This window comes from Antechinus flavipes, chromosome 3, assembly GCF_016432865.1.
Source record: "Antechinus flavipes isolate AdamAnt ecotype Samford, QLD, Australia chromosome 3, AdamAnt_v2, whole genome shotgun sequence".
Lineage (NCBI taxonomy): Eukaryota > Metazoa > Chordata > Mammalia > Dasyuromorphia > Dasyuridae > Antechinus > Antechinus flavipes.
In genome coordinates this window covers 561,543,602-561,563,846 of record NC_067400.1, presented here as the reverse complement: position 1 = coordinate 561,563,846, position 20,245 = coordinate 561,543,602, and the positions used below count along the sequence as shown (strand labels likewise).

The following is a 20,245-nucleotide window of genomic DNA, read 5'->3' as shown; positions in this document are numbered from 1 at the left end:
GCTACTGCTGCCATACTATTTTCCAATTTTCCTTGCAATTTTGTCAAATAGAGAGTTCTTATTCCAGAAGCTGAAGTATTTGGGTTTATCAAACACTACTATAGTTATTAACTATTGTGACTTGTAAACTTAATCTATTCCACTCATTTACTACTCTATTTTTTATCCAGTATCAAATGGTTTTGATGATTGCTGCTTTATAATATGGTGTTATATCTGGTACAGCTAGGCCACCTTCATTTGCATTTTTTTCATTAATTGCCTTGAAATTCTTGATCTTTTTTCTTCCAGATGAACTATGTTATTATTTTTTCTAGTTCTGTAATTTCTCAGCAGTTTGATTGATATGTCACTGAATAAGTAGACTAAGTTAGATAGAATTGTCATTTTTTATTATATTAACTTGGTCTATCTGTGAGCATTTGATATTCTTCCAATTGTTTAGATCTAACTTTATTTGCATATAAAGTGTTTTGTAATTGTGTTCACATAGGTTCCCAGTTTGTCTTGGCAGATAGACTCTCAAATAATTTATATTATCGACAGTTATTTTAAATTTCTCTTTGTACCTCTTGCTTTTGGACTTTATTAGTAACATAGAAATGTCAATGATTTATGTGGATTTTTTTGTATCCTGCACTTTGCTAAAGTTATTGTTTCTAGTAATTTTTTAGTTAATTTTCTAAGTATATCATCATATCATCCACAAAGAGTTATAATTTAGTTTTCTCATTACCTACTCAAATTCCTTTAATTTCTTTTTCTTCTCTTATTGCTAAAGCAAACATTCCTAGTATAATATTGAAGATATTGGTGATAGTAGACAATCTTGTTTCACTCATCTTACTGGGAATGCTTCTAGCTTATTATTTATTTATTGTTTATTATTATCTTTATCATTAAATTATTTATTATTATTACATATGATATTTGCTGATGTTTTAGACAGATGCTACTGATCATTTTAAGGAAAACATTTATTCCTATGCTCTCTGGTGTTTTTAATAGGAATGGTAGTTGAATTTTATCAAGTGCTTTTTCTTCATCTATTGATATAATCATATTTCTGTTAGTTTAGTTACTAATACAATCAATAATGCTAATAGATTTCCTAATATTGAACCAGCCCTGCATTATTGGTATAAATCCTACTTGGTTATAGTGTTATTACTTTGGTGATAAATCGCTGTAATCTTTTTGCTAATATCTTGTTTAAGATTTTTGCATCAATATTCATTAGGGAAACTTGTCTATAATTTTCTTTCTCTGTTTTGACCCTACTTGGTGTAGGTATCAGCACCATATCTGTGTCATAAAAAGAATTTTGTAGGATTTCTTTTTTTCTCTATTTTTCCAAATAGTTTTCATGGTATTAGAATTAACTGTTCTTTAAATGTTTAGTGGAACTCACTTATAAATTCATCTGACCCTGAAGATTTTATCTTAAGGACTTCATTAATAACTTGTTCATTTTTTTCCCTAAAATGGGACTATTTAAGTAATTTATTTCCTACTTTGTTAATCTGTATTTTTCTAAGTATTCATCCATTTCATTTAGATTATCAAATCTACTGTCATACAGTTGGGCAAAATAGCAACTGTTTTAATTTCCTCTTCATTGGTTGATACCAAAGGTTTATCTACTTTGTTAATTTTTTCATGTTCAATAGTTTTTTTACTTTCAGTTTTGTCAGTCTCTCCTTTTATTTTCAAATTTTCAAATTTGGTATTTAATTGTAGTCTTTTAATTTGTTCTTTTTTTTTTTTTTTTTTTAGCTTTTTTAGTTGCATGCCCAATTCACCTTCTCCTTTTCTATTTCATTCAAATAAGCGATATAAAATTTTCCCTAAGAACTGCTTTGAGTGCATCCCATAAATTCTGGTATGTTGTCTCATTATTATCATTCACTTGGATGAAATTATTGATTGTTTCTATGATCTTTTGTTTCACCTATTCATTCTTTAGGACTAGGTTATTTAATTTCCAATTAATTTTAGGTCTTTTTTTCCCCCAGCCCTCTATTACATGTAATTTTCATTGCATCATGATATGAAAAAGATGCATTTGCTATTTTTGCCTTTCTGCATTTGATTTTGAGGTTTTTATGCCCTAACACACAGTCAATTTTGGGGTAAGTTCCATGTTCCACTGAGAAAAAAGTATATTTTCCAAAGGTTTATCATATCTAACTTTTCTAAAATTCTCTTTACCTCCTTAACTTCTTTCTTGTTTATTTTGTGGTTCAATTTGTCTAAGTTCTGATAGAGCAAGGTTGAGTTCCCCCACTATTATAGTTTTGCTGTCTATTTCTTCTTGCAGCTCTCAACTTCTCTTTTGAGAATTTGGAGGCTATACCACTTGGTACATATATGTTTAGTATTAATATTAATTTATTATCTATAGTATCCTTTAGCAAGATGTAGTTTCTTTCCTTATTTCTTTTAATCAGATCTATTTTTGTCTTTGCTTGATCTGAGTTCAGGATTGCTAGCCCTACTTTTTTTTTTAATTCAGCTGAAGCATAATAGATTCTGCTCCAGCTTTTTACGTTTCCTCTGTATGTATCTCTCTACTTCAAATGTGTTTCTTGTAAACAACATCATAAGATTCTTGGAAAGCTATTGCTTTAATGAAATTTTAAAAGGCTCTTTTTCCTGGTTTGCAAAGTCTTATCAAAAAATGCAAATGTATAATTTTATTATCAGAGAATCACATTACACAAAAGTTACACCAATATTGCAATCTAGAATTAGATTCCTTACCATCAATATTGAGCATCATTTTCCACATGGCAGGTCTAACAGACTGATGAAATCCAAACCATACTTCCCTGCCCCCTCCCAAAGGGTGATCATATCCTTCAGGAGCAGAAAAAAAGGAACGGCCCACAGGGGTATATCTATAAAAAGAAAAATCACTTTTTGTATTCAATTGATTTCCTACATGACTTTTTAAACGACCCTTAGAACATATTAGAAACTTTAACTGTCACATATACAATTATATTATCAAAAAACTAGAAATGTCAAATATATGAAAATAAAAGGAACATTTTCCTAGTCAGGGAAAAGAAAAAGGACCCAATTGGATTGTAACTATTCATCATGACTCAATGTTAATTTTTTAAAAAAATATATTTGGTAGAATGAGTGTTTTATTTTGACATTCCAAGAAGTTACATGGCTTAAAAATTCAAGAGTTCTATAAGCCTTAGAAAATGCTGTCTAGATTATATAACTGTTGATGTATAAAAAGCTGCTATAAACAAAAGAGATATTCTTCTATAACTGAACTAAAATATGAGGTGGTAGCACAATAAAACACTCGTTCCCAACATACTAGTAATTTAGATTCTACTATACAGGAGATAGCCAGGCAAATGACGGAAGAACAGACTTGAATTGGAAAGATCTGAATTTAAAACATATCTATGACATGTACTGGAATGAAATCATCTTTTTTCAAAAGAAACTTACATTCTAATGGGGGAGACAGTAAGTAAATATGTATATACAATATAACATGTATATATAACATAACTATAAAGTTAATATAAATATATACAAAATACTTAAACACAAGGTCATTTGGGAGAGGGGCAATAAAAATTGGGGGGTGGAAATCAAGAAAAGCTTAAGTTTTTAAGTTAAGTTAAGTTTAAAAGAGTTCTTTAGCTCCATCTTAAAGAGAGGGGCTCTAGAAGGAAGAAGGCATTACAGGGATGGGAGATAGTCATGACTGAAGAGTGGAGAGAAGTCCAGTTAGACTAAATCAGAGAATGAGAATTAATGCCTAGAAAGACTGGTCTTATAAGGTCATGTTTAAGAAGTTTTAAAAAACTAAACAAAAATATTTTTATTTTATCTTGAGAGACTAAAAGGCCACTAGAGTTTACTGAGTAGATAAGTTATGTGGTCAGAAGAGTGCAACGTGTTAAGATGAACTAAGAAAAAACTTGAAATAAAGTTACCAATTTGGAGACCCTTGCAATAATCTACTCGAGAGGTGATAAACTAAGATGGTGGTTATGTAAGTGTAAAGAATGGGTTGGATATGTGGAAATAAAAAGAGATAGCAACTAAATTAAAATGGGGTAAAGGAGAATGAGGAATTGAAAATAATGCCAATGAAGGATAATAGAAGGATGGTAGGACTATCATCAAAAATAGGGAAATTTGGAAGAAGAATGGGCTTTGGGAAAAGATGAGTTCAATTTTGGACATGCTGACTTTGAGATACTTCAAAGATATCCAATATAAATATTCAATTCAAATGGGGATAATTAGGGGAAAGATTGGGCTAGATATATAGATCTAGGAGTTACTAGCAGAGAGATGATAGTTCAAAGCAAAAGAGTTAATGAGGTTACCAAGAATCAATAGGGGGAGAAAAGCATCTAAGAAGGAGACCTGGGGGAACATCCACAGTTGGAGACCATGATTTGGAAGATAAGCCAGCAAAGAAGATTAAAAATCTATACACAGAGAGGAGAGCTTGGAAAGAATTTTCATAAAAACCCAAAGAAGAAATTTATCAATAGTGTCCAATAAAACAGAAAACAGGTTAAGAAGGATGAAGACTGAAACAAGACTATCAGTCTTTCTGCCAAGATAGTTGCCTGAACAGGAGTCTACGTAGACATGCCTACTCTAGCAAGGACCTTATGTGTGCATGAGAGAAAGACAATGATCAAGAAACACAATGACAAACTATACTAAATGACTTACCAGAACTATATAAGAGCCAGAAATTCAGGGGCAACAGGAATAAATCTGCCAGTGCCAATGTAGAGTGACCAGAAATAGGCAATTGCAACCTGCAAACAAAAGGCTCTGTTTCCTAAAGTTCCCTTAAGAAAGCCTAGAGATAGGTGAAGAGCCACTGGGTACAAGAGGGCAGCTTAGCCCAGCCTAGCTCAGCTTAAAGTCGAGCACAGTAAAATGGTACCCAGGCTTGGCCAGCCCCGGCCCAGGGGCCCTAATGATTCTAGTGTTCTAATCTGATATGCCAAAGAAGATCCTATTGATAATCTGAATCTCAATGATCCATAGAAAACTAATGATGGAAGAAGTCAGCATAGGAATTTAGGTCACCCAGTATATGATTAGGGCTTTTTCTTTTTTTTTAAGCTTTAAAAGCCCTTTAAAATCTAATCCAATCTATGTATTCAATATATCACTATCTTTCCCATATGCTGTGATTCATTCCAAATGGTCATCTTTCTAGTCCCTATTCCCACAATATCCTTTGCGTTGAATGCACCATACCTGGAAACAATCCTTCCTCATCTCTACCTCTGAATTCCTCTCTTCCTTTGAGAGGAAGCTCAAGCACCATTTCCTACATGAAGGAGCTTTTTCTGATTTCTATTTTCCACCTGCTAGTGCCCCTTCTAATAACCTTGTATTTGTTTCCTTTACACTTATTCTATAAAATTTATATGTGTATTTGTTATCTCTTCATCAGAATACGAATTCCTTGAGAGGCTCCATTTTTTGTATTTGTAACCCAGTGCCCAGGACAGTGCCTGAGAAATGATAGGAACGTACCAAATGCTTTACTGATTGGCTGAGTCAGAGCCAGATAAGTAGATTTTAAAATATAAGGTGATTTAAATGTAGGAATAAAGATATTGCAGTCTAGCGCAAAAAATAACAAGCCTGAAATCAGAAAACCTAAGTTCTAACCTTAATTCTACCATTGACTTGAGCAAGTCAGAATTTCTAAGCCTCAATTTCACCTGAGAAATGTAAACAATATTTATATGACCCAATAGGGTTTTTTTTTTTTGTGAAGATTAAATGAGATTACATGTAAAACATTAAGACTACTGTAAAAATTAATCAGCTAAGACAAAAGATGAGTGTTTACCACAATGTCTATTTTACCACAAGTAGCCATCAGAATACAAATATAATGAATACTGACACAATAAGGTATAAGACTTCAGATCTTGGAGGAAAATACAGCTATACTTGTATATGTTATGCCTGATCAACATAAGTAACCTAGTGAGGAAATTTCAAAGAAAAATCTGCACAAATCACTCCTCATTAAAAAAAAATTTACAAAGAAAATAAGAAGACCCACTTCATGGAGGGTAGATGTCGTAGCACCACATCGACAGCATGAACAGGGTTAGTGCTGATTGGTTTGTCTAGTTCTATAGGTTCAGGTAAAGCCCGTCCTGTCAGAACTTCATGCAGCAGATGCCAGCTCACCCGAGAAACAAATTTTATTGACACCTTGAAAGGACGATCTTTTCCACCTTCTCCAGGCAATGTAACATCCAAATCTACCTGTTGAAAGGGAAAAATAACCAAATCAAAATCTAACAACATAACCACATAGCTTTTGATCTTTAATTACAAGTTCTCCACTAAGGTCCAAAGCTTCATCATGGCAGAGGGGACATCACTAGGCTATCAAGACTATGTCAGTAAGACGTTATAAGCCATATCCTGCATCAAAAGAAAAAAAGGCTTCAAACATGGAACAAGACTTTAAAGAGTACTTTTAATGGAGAGACTAGCCAGGCTGTAGTCAAGTAACTTCATCACTAAAATGTTGACAAAAGGATTGATTTTTTTTTTTTGGTTGTTAAAAACTACTTATTCAAGCAGAGACAGAATGCATATAATAGTGAACACAAATGCCTTAAAATACTAAAGTGATAGTTGCAAAAACACCAAGTAAAAATGCAAATTTACATGAAAGCTTTAAAAAATAATACATTAGAGAGGATCGTGGGAAGATAAGAGCGGGTCAGAGAATTTCAAGCTTTCCAGATTTCCCCCACAAACAAAACAAAATTGTACCTCAAGGCAAACAAAGACCAGTGAAAAACAAATAAGATCTGGGGCAGAACAGTAGTCCTTCTGGAACAACCAGAAAAGATCAGAAGAAAAGACCCCAGGACTGAGTTTTGGCCAGTATGAAGTGTAAACACCTTCTAGCTCCCTAGAAATAGCAAGAGTTGGGAGAGCCCTGGGACTAGTTAGGCTCTTAGTTAGCTTCAGCCCCAACCACAGGAACTTTCACCTCCTGGACAGTGTGGGGATTTGAGGGTCTGAGTCTAGGAAGATTGAGGGAAACTTTGCTGATAAGACCCTGGTCAAGAAGGAACCACTACAGAAGTAAGAACAGAAGCAGTGGGAAAGGAAAGCTGCTGGCTGTGGGCACTTACAGGAAGATGAAATTCTTGGTTTTGGGGATCCAGGTCAGATGGGAGAGGATCTGAATTCAGAGGCACTATCCCCTCCATCCAAGGACTAGAAGTGATTACATTAACAAATTCTTATTTATTATTATTATTTTTAATGAGCAGACAAAGAAGAAATAATTCAATTATAGAAAATTACTGTGGGAATAGGGAAGATCAAGGTTCATCTTAAGAGGAGGATATTGAAGTTTAAAAAAAAAAAAAAAGCCTTTCCAACCCCAAAGAGTAAATGATTACCTGCCCCCAAAAAATTCAAAAGTCAAATGAAATTGAGGAAAAACTAAAAAAGAAAAAAGAACAATCCAAGAAAAACAAGATTATAAAAAGAAAGTTAACCAATTTGAAGAGATCCAGCATCTTTTTTTTTTAAAGCTTTTAATTTTCAAAACATATGCATGAATAATTTTTCAGCATTGACCTATATATGCATAGCCTTGTGTTTCAGATTTTCCCCTCCTTCCCCCTATCCCCTCCCTTAGATGGAAAGCAAAAGATCTGGAGTCTTTAGGAAGAAAATGACTTTGAAAATTAGAAGAGGGCAAGAGGAAGCCAGTAAAGGTAAAAGAAATCAAGAATTAATAAAATATAAAAAATGAAAAAATTGAAAAGATATAAGACATCTCATAAGAAAAGCAACAGATTTGAAGAACAGATCAAGAAGACAAAACTTAAGAATAGCTGAACTACCTGAAAGCTATGACCAAAAAAGAACCTTAATACAATAATGCAATAATTAAAGAAAATTGTCCTGAAGTGATCATACAAGAGGGGAAGGTAGAAATAGAAAAAAATCCACCAATCACTATTTTAAAAAGATCTTATAAGGAAAACATACAGGAACACCATTGCTAAATTTCAAAATTGCAAGAACAAAGAGAAAATTTACAAGCAACAACAAAACCAATTGAAATATGTTGGAGTTACAATTAGAATCACATAAGACCTATCAGTGACTACAATACAAAGATCACAAGTCCTAGACTATTATATGATGACAATCAAAAAAACTAGGGTTGTGGCCATTAATATTATATCCAGTAAAACTAAGAATAGTAATGAAATGGAAAAAAAATGGACATTCAAGTCAAATTTTCAGGATTTTTTTGGCAAACCTGAACTCAATAGAAAATTTGATATACAAAAGCCAAAATCAAAGACTAATTTCAAGAGACTTAACCAGAACTTTTTATGTTTTTATACATGGAAATTAAGCCATATGACTAAGATTGTCAATAATTGAGTAGTCTATAATTGAGTAGTTTAAAAGGAAGATTGCGGTAGAACTGAATATGATGTAAAAGCCAAATTATGAAGGAAAAGGTAAAAACAGTAATTACCCTATACAATGGAAGTGTGGCAACAAGAACTGATACAAAGAAATCAGACTGGGAAGTAGGGCAGGTAGTTCTGAAATCCTACTCACATTGGGAATGGGTTAAAGATGGAATAATAAATACATTTACTTTAATATATATATGTATATATATTATCTTCAAAATATATAAAGAAATAAGAGGAAGAGGGAATAGCATAAGGTGGGGTACAGAAGATATATTAAGGAAAATGGGATAAAGTATATAGATTAATAGGAATAGGATAAAGAGAGAGAGAAATACTGGGAAGAAAGGATAAAAGAGGGATTTTTAGGGGGAGGGGAAGGTTAAGTAATAGCAAAGCAAGCTAGTATATAGAAGTAAAGTAGAAGAATTAATAGAGGTAAGCAATAGATATATACAAATGCAATAAAAATGATCAGGAGTAGAATTTATTAGGGAAAAGAAAGTAGAGATAGTAATCATTGATCTCAAAATTAAAGTTAAAAAATGTAATCAAAAGAGAAATCTTCATTATATGTCACCCATGTTAATATTGTTTTATATATATGTGTGTATACATATATATAGGTGTATATGTGTGTGTGTTTGTATGTGTGTCTGCTTGGGGGAAATTGGAGGGAGAAAAGGGGGGAAAAGAATAAAGTTAAAAGTACACAGCAGAGAACAAAAGAAAAACTACAAAGAAGCAAAAAAAAAAAGGACAGTTCTGAATTCGATGTTTTCTATTATTATATGTGCTTTCTTGAAATGGAAACTTATTGTTATATATTTTGAATCCTCTCATGTTTTATTGGACACAAGACAATTTTTTTTCTTTTTCAGTCATTTTCCATTTTGTATGTAAGCATTAAATAAATAAATATATTAAATACATATATATATATTAATATATGTTTGTAACATGTTATACATTTAATACATCAACAATACAATAAATGCATGCATTCAAACTAAAAAGCTTTTATACAAGAAAATTAAATTAACAAACATATGATATTTGCATCAACTATCTCTGATTAAGAGATATAAGATAGAGAAGGCAAATATGTAAGACAAAAGAATACCCTATAAACCTAATGTGGTCAAATGATACTAACAGTTTTCAAAAATGTAACTACAAGCTAATGCTACCTATATGAAAACATTTTCAAATCATTAATAAGAAAAATGAAAATCTAAAAAACCTTTGATGCTTTATCTTGTATTCAGAAAATAGGCAAAGATGGAAAAGGAAAAGAATAGTAAATTACAAATAGGAAATGATGCCCTGCTGGTGGAGCTATGAATTGATCTAAACGTTCTAGAAAGTAACTTGGAATTAGGCTAAACAAATGGGTAAAATGTCCATACACTATGACAAAGAGATCCCATGGTTACATATTGTTCAAAGAGATAATAGCAAAATGAAAGATCCAATAAATCAACATATTTTTAGCATCATTGTTTTTTGTAATATAAAGAACTGTTAGAAAAAGTAGATGCCATCAACTGGAAAATAACTAAACAAATTGCGTTACATAAAATGTAATGGAGTATTTCTGTACTGTGAGAAACAACAAAATTAATTCAGAGAAGCATAAAAAGTCATATAAAATGACATAAAAAGGGCAGATAGGTAGCACAGTGGATAGAGCACCAGCCCTGAAGTCAGGAGGACCTGAGTTCAAATTTGACCTCAGACACTTAATGCTTCCTAGCTGTGTGACCCAATTGCCTCAGCAAAAAATTAAAAAAAAAAAATTGAAATGACACAAAGTGAAGTCAACAAAACCAAGAAAACGATACATACAATAGCTACAATAAAATAAACTGAAAACAAAATTTAAATTTAGTTTTGCATAATTATGAACAACCTTGTCATTGAAGAGGTAAAATGACAGACCTCCCTTTCTTCTTTGCAAAGGCTGAGGGACCATGAATGAAGAATGCTACATTTAACATTAGACAAGGTTGACATACTATTGATTTGTCTGGCTGAACTAAGTTTTTCTCTTTATAAAAAAACTCTTTGTTAAGAGTAGATGACTTTCTGAGAGGAACATAATAGGAAATGGGATGATATTAAAAGATAAAAATAAAACTTGAAAAATAAATATTATTCACATGGACAATATTAAATAAGCATTTTAAATAAAATGTAAGACATTTTACAAAGGTATAAACACAGATTTTAAATTAAATGTTACTAAAATCTTAATAACAACCATTTAAAACAACTAAACCTGTTTAGTAATAAATTGATGAGCATTTATTATCTACTATGTGCCAAATTCTATACTAAGCTCAAGTGATACCACTAAAAAAAAAAAAGACAAAGACAGTCTCTGCCGTCCAAGACCCCACTATCTAATGAGGGAGACAAAATTTAAGAACTACATAAAAATAAGCTGTTGACAGGACAAACAAGAAGTAAGCAACAGAGCTTGAAAGGCACAAGGGACTGGTAATTAATAGGGACTGGGAAAACCTTCCTGTACAAAGTAGGATTTTATCTGAGACTTGAAGGAAGCAGCAGAAGGCAGAAGGCAGAATTACATAGGCAGGAAAGACTGATAGAGAAAATGCTTGGAATCAAGAGATGAAATGTAACATTTAAATTAACTTTCACATATCTATCATATCACATAACATCACATATCACAAAAGATCATAACTTTTCAGCCACATCTCAGAGTTCTTTGCTTCTCCACCCCCACCTCCCTTCATTCTCCTTCATTTTTCCTCCTTATACAGTCATAGTAGTGTGTAGTGTTTTTCTGGTTGTATTCTTTTTTGGAGGGGGGAAGGACCTTTAGTAAAATATATATATACTAATAAAGACTACAAAAAAATTAATTTCTTACTCCAGTAGTTGCTACAGGAAGTGGATTGGCTGTGTAAAGACTCCTTTTCCCATCATAAACTGGTCTCCGGTCTCCAAATATTGTTACCTTAAAATGCTGTACCATTGAGTCAACCACTTCCCTAAAGAAGAAAACACAATATTAACACAAACTTCTATGTGAGACTGGGGTTGGGGGGGGAGGGTGAGAAATGTAATAAATCACAAATTTGAAAATCTTTAATATCACTTATTTAGTTGAATAAATTTTTGTTAAGATTTAAGAACCTGTCAGTATTCTGAAGGGCATCTGGTTTTTTGGAAAATGATTATCAAAACAACATGCTCTTGGTAAGGAGAATGTTTTGGGAAGATAGGGAAGATGCATTTGGCTGAATAATTTGATGAAGCAGTTTGCCAAGTGAAAGGAGGGAGAAGGTAGAAAAAGAAATCTAAAAACTGTAGAGTTAGATATCTTAGTTAAAATTTAAATAGTAAAATAGGCCTATGCTTGAAATACAGTAGTTATTCAATAGAATCAGGTGTGATAAGAAGGGTAATGAAATAGCATTGTATATAAAGAAGCTTTGCACATATAACTATATGGAAATCTATAAACCTGAAGTTAGAAGTGCAGTAAGCCCACACTGTTACCTAATAATTTTTTTCTGAACCCCAATCATTCACAAGCTTTCTTCAAACCTTTTAACTCTCTTCAAGCCTCTAACCTTTCCCCATTCTTCTCCTTTATTAAAAAAAAAGTTTTATTTCCTACACTGAAATTTCTTTCCATTTTCACCATCTAAGAAGCATTTAGTGATTGACTGCTATGAATCAAGTATGGAACTAGATAATGAAGATACAAAATGTTGTCTGACTTCAAATAACTTAATGTTTTATTAGAGTGGAGAAATACAGGAATAAAAAATACAAAATATAAATACAAATTAATTTTGGAAGGAAGAACTAATGATTGGAGACATCAGGATAGGCTTCCTGTAGGCAATACAAACTGAGCTTTTAAGGATGAAAGGGATTCTATGAGGGGAATATAAAGGGAAGAATGCATTCCAAACATGGGAAATAGGCTATGCAAGGAGCAGATCTGAATCAATCTGAATTTACCAAGTTAAATGGTACAGTATTCTTACTGATGATCTCCAGCTAGTGGTTAAGTAAATCTCCTTAACTAAATATGTGATTCATTTCATTCCAAAACTGAACTTAAACTAATAAACTACTAGCTAGTTCCAGGCTTGCTAATGATACAATTTCTCCACTATTTAGGACTTTTATGCTTTACTCCCCCTCTATACATAGCATGATCTAGTTTAAATTGGGTTATTTGGTATTTCTTGAACACCATACACCACCTTCTTAACCTTGCTTTTGCACTCTATCAGCTCCCATATCTGGAATGTTTTTTTCCTTCCTCACCTCAGATGCATGGTTTCCTGGGGTACCTTCAAGATTTTAAGTCAAACTTAAGTTCCACCTTCTTGCTTGTTCTACTCCTTTTCCCTTCGCTGCTAGTATCTTCCCTTTGAAATTACCTTCTATTTACATTGTATGCATCTTGTAAAGTTATTTTTCAAGTTGTCTCCCATTAAAATATGAATTCCTTGAAAGCAGGAATTGGGATTTTACTTTTCTTTACATCCTTTGTGCTTAGCAAAGTGCCTGGCACATAGTAAATTCTTAATAAATAAATAATTATTGACTAACTGATTAAATGGAATAGAATGTATTTCTAAGTCCATTTGCTAACATATATATAAGAATTGGATGAACACAAACTCAAAACACTTTTGCAGATATACAGATTTAAATAACTGTTCCCCAAAGCTCACTTCTGGATTCTCTTTTACTACTTGGTAATCACCAGTAGGTGATCTTATCAATTCTTATTGACTCAAGTATATCTCTTTGTAGACAATTTTCAGATTTATTTGTCCAGTCCTAACCTTAATGATCTTCAGTCTCCAATCTATTGAGTATCTTAAATTGAATTTCCTACAAGAAATCTTAAAATTCAGTATGTTCAAAACTAAACTTATCTTTTTCCCCTAAATCCTCCCTGCCCTTCAAAACTTTCATATTACTATCTAGGATACAACCATTTTCAGGTCTAAAAACTTCGGTACTGTTCTTTACTTATCACTCTCTCACCATCTCCTACTCCTATTTCCAATCGGTGGACAAATCCTGTTCTATCTTCCTAATAACTCTCATTATATCTCCCATTCTCTCAAAATGCCATCACTCTGGTACAGGTCTTTATCATGTCATATCTGAATCATTACAAATAGCTTGCTAGTTGGTCTTCATGGATTTTATGGCTTTCTTCTAAAATCTCACCTTTCACAAAAAACTTTCCTCATTTCCTTTAATTCTAGTGTTTTCTCTGTATTGATAATCTCTAATTTATCCTGCTTCTATCTTGTTTGTACATATCTGTTAGCATGTTCTCTTCTCCATTAGAATATGAACTTGCTCCTTGAACACAGGGAATTATATTTTTGTCTTTCTTTGTATCTCTAGTGCTTAGGCAGTGCCTGGTACTTAATAACTGCTAGATGACCAACTGATTTAGGATTACAAAACTTGGACTGACCTCTATTCAGTAGTCTCAGCTACCTTTAGTCTTGACTCAAGAAAAATTTTCTATCAGTTAGATCTATCCCAAAATAGAACAGGTTTTCTCAGGAAGCATTAGGTTCCCTCAGAATAGGTCTTTAAGGGAAAGGTAGAAAGATGACTATTCAGAGATATTGTTATAGGAATTCCTAATCAAGTAAGAATTGGGCTAAATAATTAAGGTCCTCCTCGAAATCTGTCATTACATAATTCTCTTCATTTCCAATTGGCTACATTCCTCAGGACTTCTCCATATGTCCCAGAAATGTCTTCATCCTGGAAGACTACTTCAGCCCTGAAATGTTCAACAAAAAAGTACCTTTCAGCCCCTGAGGCCCCACATACTCCTGCCAAAACCTCTATTTTAAAAAAGAACAAAGTTAAGAAACATAAAGAATCAAAGTCCCTGGGGTTCTATTTATTCAGCTCTAAAATATTACAGTTTGCCAAAATGCCTAAAAGTTGGAAAGGTATGTAATTTTACATATAAAAATCCATATTATATAGTCATTCCAAATTTTTGCCTTCAGAAGAATCATCCTTCCTTTCTAATAATTGATGTAATTTAGTAGTATTAGTCTAAGATTTGTGAAGCATTCAATTGGTATCTCTTAAGTTTTCTTACCTTCTAAATAAAGTAATTAAGAACATTATTTATTAGTTGATATATTTCTTTGCTAAAGTTTCCCCAAGAGGGCTAACCACTCAGAGAACCATATAATATTTAGTTCTCATGGGCAATATTTTCTTGGTCTTTTTTTTCAAATCACATCAAACAAAAGCATTCTAAATCCCCACTAGAACAATTACTCCATTGTAGCCACAAATATTCCTATAATTGGAGTAGAATTAGCATAGCAATTAAAAACATCCTTATTCAGAAAAACATAAGTTTTTTTTTCCTTAAAATTAGTCCATTAAGAAATCACAACTAAATATTGCATCCAAATATTTTTTCACTTAATATCTCAATCTTCATAATATCTCTGCAACAAAAGGAATATTATCCTATATTTTACAGAGAAGATATGGACAAAAAGGGAAGCACTTGGCAAATTGATGATACAGGTCAAAGACACAGTTTGAAAAGTATTCAAAAAATTCACTGTCTTTTTCCCACCAGTTAAATATGTGGTGTGAGTTTGGTTTTAGCAGTCTTGGCATGGTTATAGCCATTTTGCTGTGGAATAAAGGACAGATGCTCAGAAGTGAGCTGCTGAGGTTTCAGAAGCAGTAATGTGGAAGAAACAGAGACTGAAGCAGGCAAAAGCAGGCCTGGAGTGAGAGTGAACAGTACTGACTACAAAAAGAAAAAGACTTGAAGGCCAAAGAAGCTACAACTCTGGAAGCCATGGCAGTTGTGGAACTGAAGTAGAACAGAAAATCTTACCTAACCTGCTGGGTAAAATCCACAGTAACAATCACATAATGCATAAGAAAAAATAAATAACCTTATTCCAAAATAATCCAGTTGCTCTATAAAAGAATGTGAAGCTTGAGCCATGCTGTAATCAGATGCTTAGATTTTAAACTATTTCTACATAGTATTTGTTATGGTACTTTTACCATATTTGGAAACTAAAGAATCTAGCTTCAATACAGACTGAAATATAATTCAAATATTTCATGTTCTCATTTCACACTAAATCATTTAAATGAACATAATGAATAATTAATATACATTCTGTTCCTTTTACTTGGCAGAAAAAGGAGAATGCCACTTTGTTGCCTAGGTGGCCTTAGTACAGGGGGAAAAATAGTTTAAAATTGTATACAATTCTATATCGCTTTTTCATGGACTTTATTATTGTAAGCATCAATAAAGTAGTGGGAAGTGATAGGCATCCTTAAATGGTCCCATCTAGACAGAGGTTAGTATAATATTGCTGATAAAGTCATTTAAGATCCTTAAGAGTTACCCTTGTTGGAATAGGGCCAGGTGGCAGAACTAAGCTGTTTGCGAATACCATATTACCATAGCACATAGATAGACATTTGAAAGTAAATACTGTTTAACACAATATAAAATAAAACACATGGTAGAACATATAGTCCTTCTGAAATTAAAATAATTTCTATCCTACAAGTACTTGTAGACATAATCACAGAAGGAAAGAAGTAAAATAATGTACATATAATAAAGTATATGAGCAAAATAAAGAACCAGCATGGAACTCAGAGTATTTCTGTCTAGGTTAGTTCTTTAAAATTTTCTTTTTATTATAATCCATCTAATTTTTTTTTAAATTAAAGCTTTTTATTTGTAAAACATATGCATGAGTAATTTTTCAACATTGACCCTTGCAAAAGCCTTCTATTCCAAATTATCTCCTCCTTCCCCCCACACCTTCCCCTAGATGGCAATTAGTTTAATACATGTTAAATATGTTAAAATATAATCCATCTAATTTTTTAAATGAGCATTTGTGGCATTTGATAGTAGTTTAATAAAAACAGTCACCTACTATTGACGACTTCTAATCAAAACCACTGGACAGAAATAAAATCAAGAGAAAGGAATATCAATTGATAAATGATCAAAAAATATGATCATTACCCTAAGGGCTATAAATTTATATATATCATCTAATCTAACAATACCACTGTTAGGCATGAATACCAAGAGATTTTTTAAAAGGGGAAAAGGGGAAAAAGGGGAAAGAACCTATATGTTTAAAAATATTTGTAGCAGCTCCCTTCTCAGGGCAAAGAATTAGAAACTGAAGGGATGCCCATCAATTGAGAAATGGCTGAATAAGTTGTGGTGTGTGATGGTTATGGACTATTGTTATTCAATGGGAAGTTATGCTTCTAAGAGCATTGAATGCTCTTAGGAAAAAAAAAAAAACTATAAAGTCCTCCATGAACTCAGGCAAAGTGAAATGTATTGATAAAAAGTAATAGCAATGTTTTGGGATGACCAGATGTAAATTACTTTGCTATCCTCAACAGTTCAGGGATCCATGACTACTCTGAAGTACTTATGGTGAAAAATCCTATCCATACCCAGAGAAGAAATTGATTATCTGAATACAGTTTGAATCATACTTTCTCTTTAAAGAAAAAAAAAACTTTATTTCTCGAGGGCTTTTTAAAATTTAGGATGGGAGATCTATATTTTCTTTCACAATATGACCTCTGAAAATATTTTGCATGAATGTCACTTGTGGTTTCTTAATGGGGATTTGGGATGGAAATAAGGCAAAGAATCTGGATTTCAAAAGTTTAAAAAAACAAAAGTAAAAAAATTGTTTTAAATGTATAACTGCAAAATATATATATAATAAATAAAATATATATTTTTTTAAAAAATTTTAAAGCAAGAAAAGACACAAAGATAGCAGACTCTTAAGTCTGACTAAATCTAGCCAAGTTTAGCCATGAGATGACCCAAAGGCATTTAATGACATGCTGAGAACCAATTAAATTCCTTATGACTGAAGTGGAAATTCGTCAGGATCTATCATTCTACTATTTTGTTTAATATAATTGTGGCAATTAGGAACTGTGCTCAAAAAGTTATCAAACTGTGCATAGCCTTTGATCCAGCAGTGTTTTTACTGGGCTTATACCCCAAAGAGATACTAAAGAAGGGAAAGGGACCTGTATGTGCCAAAATGTTTGTGGCAGCCCTTCTGTAGTGGCTAGAAGTTGGAAAATGAATGGATGCCCATCAATTGGAGAATGGTTGAGTAAATTGTGGTATATGAACGTTATGGAATATTATTGTTCTGTAAGGAATGACCAGCAGGATGAATACAGAGAGGACTGGTGAGACTTACATGAACTGATGCTAAATGAAATGAGCAGAACCAGGAGATCATTATATACCTCAACAACGATACTGTTTGAGGATGTATTCTGATGGAAGTGGATCTCTTTGATAAACAGAGCTAATTCAGTTTCAATTGATCAAGGATGGACAGAAGCAGCTATACCCAAAGAAAGAACACTGGGAAATGAATATAAACTGCTTGCATTTTTGTTTTTCTTCCCGGGTTATTTATACCTTCTGAATCCAATTCTCCCTGTGCAACAAGAAAACTGTTCGGTTCTGCACACATATATTGTATCTAGGATATACTGTAACCTATTTTAACATGTAAAGGACTGCTTGCCATCTGGGGAAGGGGGTGGAGGGAAGGAGGGGAAAAATCGGAACAGAAGTGAGTGCAAGGGATAATGCTGTAAAAAATTACCCTGGCATGGGTTCTGTCAATAAAAAGTTATTTAAAAAAAAAAAAAATATATATATATATATATAATTGTGGCAAATATTTGTGCAAGCTGCATAGGGACCTACTGAACCTAACACATGTTGATTTCAGAATATTTCAGAGCATTAGTCATTTTTTGGTGAGTCATTATAAGCCTTCTCAGAAATTAGCAAACCTTTCCACTGACAAGTCACTGGGTAGAATCTGACCACTCTGCAAATTAAAATCTAATCATACACTGGCTTTGGGGTTTTATTCACAGCTGTCTGGTTAAAACTAAATGCAATAACAGATGAATCTTAGCTCCCTCTCACTCTTCTAGAATAGCAGCTGTGCAAGTTCAGGGTTATTTTTCCCCCATTAAACCACAAATTTCATAAATTAATCAAGAGGTTCAGTTAGTCCATTCAAGCAGTCATAGTAGGAAAATTGAAAACACTTTTCTGTAGAATAGAATAGAAAGAATATAAAAAGATACCAAGAATTTAGAATTAAATTCTGTTAATCTTGACAATTCAATCTATGTCTACTGTAATTAAAAATATTTATAAAACATAAAACTGATACCACTGATAACCACTACTGAGTGGTTCCAGAGGTACAAAAAGCCTCTAAATTCAAATTAGTTTAATCTAACACTTATTAAGTGACTATTACAATAGGAAAGTAATGCAAATAAAAAGGCAAAACAAAATAGTTGCTGCCTTAAGGCAAAAAGTATTGTAAATACTAGAAAGAATAAAACCAAAATTGTTTCTTTTTAGAATCAATGCTAACAGTACTTCTCAGACTCAATTCTGTTTGGTATGAATAGGGTTTTATGGAATTCAAAAATTTCAGGTAAATTAATACTTCCTTTTAAAACACATGATATGACTAAAAACATTTGGTACTGGTTCAGAAACAGAGTAATAGATCAGGTACCTAAATAGATTAGGTACACAAGACACAATAACAGTCAATGACTATTTGACAAAAATTGCTGAGGAAACTGGAAAATATCATGGCAGAAACTGGCTTGAACAACATCTCACACTCTGTACTAAAAATAAGGTTGAAATGGGTTCATAATTTACACATAAAGGATGATACTATAAGCAAATAGGAGAGCAAAGGGATAGTCTACCTGTTAGATCTGTGGAGAATAGAGGAATTTATGGCCAAAGAAGAACCACATAATATTATGAAATGCAAAATGGATAATTTTGATTACACTAAATTTAAGAGTTTCTGAACAAACAAAACCAAATGCATGAAGATTAGAAGGGCAACAGAAAGCTGGGGGGTAATATTCATTTCTAAAATATATGGAGAACTGACTTAAATTTATAAGAATATAAGTCCATTCCCCAATGGATAAATGGTTAAAGGATATGAAAAGATAATTTTCAGATGAAGAAATTATTTCATTTTTTCCTGATGAAAAAATTTATTTCTAGTCATACAAAAAATGCTCTAAATCACCATCAGTTAGAGAAATGCAAATTAAAATAACTCTGAGGTACAATCTTATATCTCTCAGATTGGCTAAGATGACAGGAAAAGATAAAAGATAAATGTTGGAGGGGATGTGGAAAAACTGGGACATTAATGCATTCTTAGTGGAGTTGTGAACTGATCCAGCTATTCTGGAGAACAATTTGGAAGTATGCCCAAAGGGTTATCAAACTGTATATAACTTTGATCCAGCAGTGTCACTATTGAGTTTATAGATCAAATAGTTTAAAGAAAAGGAAAAAATACTAAAATATTTATAGCAATTCTTTTTGTGGTAACAAAGAAACTGAGAAGGAATCCAGAATCTATCAATTGGGAAACAGCTGAACAAGTTGAGCTATATGACTGTGATATAATATTATTATGCTATATAAGAAATGACAAAAGGAATGGTTTCAGAGAAACCTAGAAAGATTTGCATGAACTGATTCAACAGCAATATTATAACAATAATCAATTTTAAGAGAATTAACCACTTTTATCAATGATCTACAACAATTTTGAATGACAAAT

The 20,245-nt window shown here is 32.4% G+C and overlaps 1 protein-coding gene across 1 annotated transcript in view; it reads right to left on the bottom strand.

Annotated features, from left to right (window-relative positions):
* Positions 1-20,245, bottom strand: part of LOC127555412 (protein argonaute-3) — a 73,025-nt gene that overhangs the window by 45,231 nt on the left and 7,549 nt on the right. Inside the window, exons 2-4 of the mRNA XM_051987678.1 lie at positions 11,404-11,524; positions 6,092-6,300; positions 2,764-2,900 (exon numbers count right to left, since the gene is read on the bottom strand). Coding sequence (XP_051843638.1) covers positions 2,764-2,900; positions 6,092-6,300; positions 11,404-11,524 — 467 coding nt within the window. The remainder of the gene's footprint in view (positions 1-2,763; positions 2,901-6,091; positions 6,301-11,403; positions 11,525-20,245) is intronic.